This window comes from Aquarana catesbeiana, linkage group LG10 (assembly GCF_042186555.1).
Source record: "Aquarana catesbeiana isolate 2022-GZ linkage group LG10, ASM4218655v1, whole genome shotgun sequence".
NCBI lineage: Eukaryota > Metazoa > Chordata > Amphibia > Anura > Ranidae > Aquarana > Aquarana catesbeiana.
The window spans coordinates 90,458,038-90,464,037 of NC_133333.1; the positions used below are offsets into that span (position 1 = coordinate 90,458,038).

The 6,000-nt window shown below is 42.1% G+C and overlaps 1 protein-coding gene across 1 annotated transcript in view; it reads left to right on the forward strand.

Annotated features, from left to right (window-relative positions):
• The window catches only part of ZPR1 (ZPR1 zinc finger), a 37,592-nt gene extending 31,901 nt beyond the window's left edge, over positions 1–5,691 (forward strand). The window contains exons 13-14 of the mRNA XM_073602393.1: positions 1,956–2,021; positions 4,360–5,691. Of these exons, the coding sequence (XP_073458494.1) occupies positions 1,956–2,021; positions 4,360–4,497 (204 nt within the window). The 3' untranslated portion in view covers positions 4,498–5,691. The remainder of the gene's footprint in view (positions 1–1,955; positions 2,022–4,359) is intronic.
• Positions 5,692–6,000: the final 309 nt, after the last annotated feature.

The following is a 6,000-nucleotide window of genomic DNA, read 5'->3' on the forward strand; positions in this document are numbered from 1 at the left end:
GCTCTGCAACCAGCTCTCTGCATTTTCAGTATTTACAACTGCAAATTGGACCAGGACAATGAACGCCCCAACATCACCCTTTATCCCAGGATTGCGTTTTAACAGAGAATTTACTGCAATGGCCTCTGTTCTGCTTTTTTGTCACAAGATAAATTTCCTGAACGGCTCTAATTTTTCTTTTCACATGCGCAGAATCTTGTGACTAAAAGCCTAGACAGCTGAAGCCACCTGTAAAGATTTTTCACATGCATGCCTTTTCAAGGAAAATTTCTGTTTTGGAGGGGCACTTGACTGATTCATAAAATGGGTCACATGAGGGAAGGTTTCAACTTCCAAACTTAAAGGGGTTGTAAAGGCTTGTGTTTTTTTTTTTTTTTTTTTTTTTTTTTTTTTTTTTTTCACCTTAATGCATCCTATGCATTAAGGTGAAAAAACACCTTGCAGTCACTGCCCCCCTAGAGGACCCCCCCGTTTTTACTTACCTGAGCCCCGAATTTCTGTTGGGGCGTCCCTGCCGTCCTCTCTCCACAGGTTCCTGGCTCTTGATTGGATAGATTTATAGCTGCGCAGCCATTGAATCCGCTGCTATCAATCAAATCGGGGGCAGGGCCAAGTCCGGCATTCGTGTCTGGATGCAAATGCTGGACTCTGGAGCATGCCCGCAAGGTAACCCCCTCAGGAGAGTGCTTCTCCAAGGGCGTTATCTAATGCAGGGAGGAGCCGCCGAGGGACCCCAGAAATGGATGTTCAGGGCCACTCTGTGCAAAACGAGCTACACATTGGAGGTAAGCATGACATGTTTGTTATTTAAAAAAATCCTATAGTATCACTTAAAGTTCAGCCCTTTCTTTTGGTGCAAAACTTGGGCCACAAAGCCCTCTTCCCAATGAGGGGGCACACTTACCTAGTGGGAGATGTCTGTTATAGTTTGCCTCTCTAGGTCACAAACATCCAGACCTGTGGGTTATTTGGTGGTTTCAAAGAGGTACAAAATAGTTCTAAGCTTCACCCCCTCATAGTTGAAACGCACGGTCAAGGGTTTTTTTACAATAACCTGTCCCAAAGCCTATCTGGGGCATTTATCCTATTCCAAGAATTTAAATCCTTGAACAAATGCCTTCACATTCTATTTGGAATCTGCTCGGTCAGTTGCTTCTGAGACCAGGAAAATAACTTTCATCCTTTAGACATCCAAGAAGCTTATCTGTATATCCCTAATTATCTTCCTCTCAGTAATTAGCAGTGGCACACCTACATCCAGTTTGTCACACTGACCTTTTTACCTATCCCCTGTGCTGAGAGTATTCATAAAGGTCTTGGCATATCTTCTTGCCTGTAAAACTCAGGGCACCCAAGTCACAGGTTATCTGGATGACCTCCTCCTGAAGGATTCCCCAGCTATCTGAAAACTTCTATAGGACAATCCAGATGTTAGTTATTCATTTGGCTGGTTCAGTTTAAAAAAAAAAAAAAAAACTGCTCTCTAGCCTTTTTGCATTTGGAATACTTTGGTCTGGTCCTGGATACATCCCCAAGCAAAGGGGTTTTTTTTTTTTTTCCCCTCAAAAATCCCCTCTGAGCCCACGCTAGAATTAAAATAGAAGTCCAGTCAAATACTATCTAAGCTTAAACCTGCTTCAACCCTCATTCTAAGCCCTATACTAACTACCCTGTAAAGGAAATATGTTTATACTTATTCTGAGGGCAGTCCAGTCGCATAAATGGCTCCCAGCACCAGCTTGTTTAGAGGAGGGATATTCAACAATGGATGCCCTGTAGCAAGTCTGTGTGACATTACCGAATAGGCACTGCAGCCATTGTTGTCGAGCTCTCCTCTCTACTGAAGCCAGCCTCTGGGGAGAAAATGTGACTTGAGTGCCTTCAGTCTCTAAGCAAGAAATCTGTATATAACTTTGTCATTTGTTCAAACTGAAATTTGTCTGTTTTGCCTGCAGATCCTAGAGGGCCAGATGAAAGTTCATTTCATACTAGATGATGTAGCTGGAAACAGCTACCTTCAGGTAAACTTCCAAACGCTATCAAATGGAAAGACTGTTACGGCACCTACCCATACACAGATTGATAAAACCTGGCTGTTATGCTTTTTTTTTTTTTTGTTTTTTTGTTTTTTTAATTTTTAACATCAATGACTACCTAATTATACACATTTAGAAGTTCAGATTTTACCTTCTGCATTCTTTCTCCAAGCCAGTCACCATTTTACCTGTTGAAAGATTTTTTTTTTTTTTTTTTTGTGATTCAGACAAAAAATAGTTTAGTAGAAGGCAAATTTCTAACTATAAAAGCTCATCCATGTCTTTATGGACCTTGCTTTGTGCACTGGTGCACAGTCATGTTGAAACAGGAATAGGCCATCCCCAAACTGTTCCTGCAAAGTTGGGAGCATGAAATTGTCCAAAATGTCTTAGTATGCTCCCGCCTTAAGCATTCCCTTCACTGGAACTAAGGGGCCAAGCCCAACCCCTGAAAAACAACCCCACACCATAATCCCCACCAAATGATTTGGACCAGTGCACAGAGCAAGGTCCATAAAAACGTGGATGAGCGAGTTTGGGGTGGAGGAACTTGACTGCCCTGCACAGAGTCCTGACCTCAACCCAGTAGAACATCTTTGGGATAAATTAGAGCTAAGCTTTCTCATCCAACATCAGTGCCTGACCTCACAAATGTGCTTCTGTAAGAATTGTCAAAGGTTCCCATAGACACTCCTCTTCTGGGGGAAGGCTGTCCACAAGGTTTAGGTAAAGCTGTTCTAGCTGCAAAGGGTGGGCCAACTCCATATTGAACCCTATGGACTAAGATGCCATTTAAGGCAGGCGTCCCAATACTTTTGGTAATATAGTGTGTTGCTCCGACTTAAAAAAAAAAAAAAAAAAAATTCCTGCACTACTTTGGGGTGACTTCAACAACATGACTTGACTTCTGTTAAGTCGTATTGAAGTCATGCTGGGATGTCGGATTCAAAGTCACAGCAGTGTGAACAAGGGCTTAGTCATTTTTGTTTTTAAATGTATAGCTCTTGCACTGTGTGATAAACTGCAGCATTGTTGCATGCAATGCCATCATGGACCGGTAATACTACAAAGCCCCCTTAACCACTAGCTGACCTGCCGCCGTCATTACACTGTGGCAGGTTGGCTCTCCTGGGCAAATCGCCATAGCTGTATGTCGGGCCTTTAAATTTGGCAGGCGCATGTGCACGTCAGCTGCGTGACATGGGAGCTGATGCATGTGCCCGCAATAGAGAGAGAGATCCCCCATTCTGTCAGGGAGATGAGACATCTGCTATTTCTAGAGATTAGAAACAGCTATGTCTCTACTTCCAGTCACTACACTGCTCCCACCCTTAAACTCCTTCCTAGGACACACTTATCCCATTTATGAGTAACCATATACAAAAGTGCATTATATTAAAATGCACTGGTGTGTTTAAGTTAGGGCTTACACTGAAGTTTCAAGCTGACAGACACAAAACCTCTCTCAGAAATCCTAAATGCATATATTTGGTTGCATAAAAGAGGACAGTAGGGGAAAAAAAAAAAACTCTCTGCATATGAGACACCTACTTCTGTCTCTACCTTTTTTCTCTCACGGCTATGATCTTCTGCTAGAGTGCCCAGATGTTTGGTACTTTTTGGATATAGGGCTCAAATGTACAGTGCCCCACCCTATAGCAGTGTCCTCACCAGCCCCCCTTTTATCAGTGTCTTCACCCCCTCCTTATGGCAGTTTCCTCACCCACCTACTCCCCATCTCCCCTTCCCTTTTCAAAGCAATGGTTTTCATTGCTACCTTACACAAAGCAGGTCTGGACGAAGGGTGAGAACTGCCCAGCTTTTGTTAATCGGCTGGCGATTGGTTGCTAGGATGCTGGGTGGTCCTAGCAATCAGTCACCCCTGCTTACAGCTCCTGCATTCAATCCAGACCTGCCACCTCTCCCGTGCTTTGCCCTGCTGCAAGGATGACGGTACAGCAGCTGTGAGGAAAGAAACCCTACTAAGAACCACAAAAGACAAGCTTAAAGGACAACTGTACCTTTTGTGGTAAAGGTCTGCTTTAATATGCTTGTACATTTGAGAGAAGGCCAACTTTAGTAAATTATCTTCAGCCCTAATCCAGCAATATCTACAGTGTGGTCCCACTTGGACCTGCATAGTCTAGTGGCCAAAAAAAATTTGAGCCACATTTGTTTCTGTGAGAGAGCTGCTGTTTGGTGGCCACTATAGGAATGCTAAGAAAAGGACCTGGCAAAATGATTCTTGTGTACAAAAGGTCTGCTCTGCTAGGGGCCACTATATTTCCCCATGTGGATTGGCTATTTTCCTCTTCTCTTGCAGAATGTCTATGCACCAGAGCAAGATCCAGAAATGACGGTGGAGAAGTATAAACGATCATTTGACCAGAATGAAGATCTTGGCCTCAACGATATGAAAACAGAAGACTATGAAGAGAATGTGACGAGTCACAACTCCTAGATGCCTCTGCACAATGCTCAAACGCAGGAGGGGGGAAATTGGTAATATCTCAAGGACATTTACTACAATGATCTTTCCAGTTGGACTAGATGTGTACCAGTCTCTACATCTGTGTCCCAATGTACAGCAGATGTCAATGGAGAAGACAAAGGAAAAAAAATGTCTGACACCCAAAATGTTATGTAAAGACCTAAGAGATTTGGCAGGGACTCCTACAGCCCAACATGCAGCAGGATGCATTTATACCAATTAGGTGCTGAAAAATCATACTATTAATTTGTGTGCTCTCAGCATGTAGAACTCGTTCGCATTTATTTTAAACCATGGTTTCTCCTTACTGGAGAAAATTTAAAATGTAAAAAATTGGTAATCCTTTTTCTCATTTTATGAAACCCAACAGAGATGGGCTTGTGTTGAATTCTAAAAGGTCAGTATTGGTTATTTACTTACCATTGATGTTTTGGAACCATATGGTTGTAGTTCTTTTAATTATTTTTAACGCTGTAGTTGAAAATAACTTACAGTTGTAGATAACATTAATGGTCTTGCCTTGAAGTGTAGAGGAAAATTTTTGTATACTTTACTGACACGCAAAGCAACTCGGCATTTCTGAGGAAAGGAGTACATTGGCCTAAACAAGTAAAATAGATGCAGATATTGAATAATTCCAGTGCCATTTAGGACATCTGTTGCAGCTCCTGGTACCTGTAATAGCCATATGTCATTCTAATTTATAAATTTGTGCAATTCAAACCAAATTGAACTCTTTTTAGTTTTAATGTACATTTCAGCTGCATCAAAACAAAAGCTATGCAAAATCTTCTCCTACACTTCTTCTTTTTTTTTTTTTTTTTTTTTTTTTTTTTGAAAGCAGCCACAGCCTGAGCATAAAGGCCTGTCCTCTGCCAGCATGCTACAGAAGTGCTCTTGTTATCCATGTGGAAGCAGAGGTCTTTGCTAACATGCCCACTGAGTGAGACCTTTGACTGCAAAGCTCTTGCTGCTTGGAGAGTTCTAGCTCTACACAGTAGGAGGTACATAGTGCTGCAGTGACAGCGCAGGGGCAGGCTATTCTATCTAGGCTAAATCTGCCTTCTAAATAAAACAAGATCCAAGACTTTGTACACTGGCATCAACTTTGTGCACTCAAACTTTTTTTTTTTTGCTAATAAAAACCATTAAGATTGTTTGACAGAGCTGGGTTTTTTTTTTTTTTTTTTTTTGGGGGGGGGGGGGGGGGGGGGTTGCTATTTATAAATTCTTGACTATCTGACCCTTGCTCATCTCTGATAATTATGGCTATAGGATGGTCATATGTTGCTCTATAGTTGCAGGTGATAGGGATTCAAGCATTGCTTGAATTGACTGGGCAGTGTAGGGGCTAACTAGGAGATGAAGTTGATGAAGCTTTGAGAAGTTCACCCCCCCCCCCAAACTATAAAACAACACACAGGCAACCTGTCACACCTTCTTAACATCATGGAAAATGGTAAAAACAGCTAC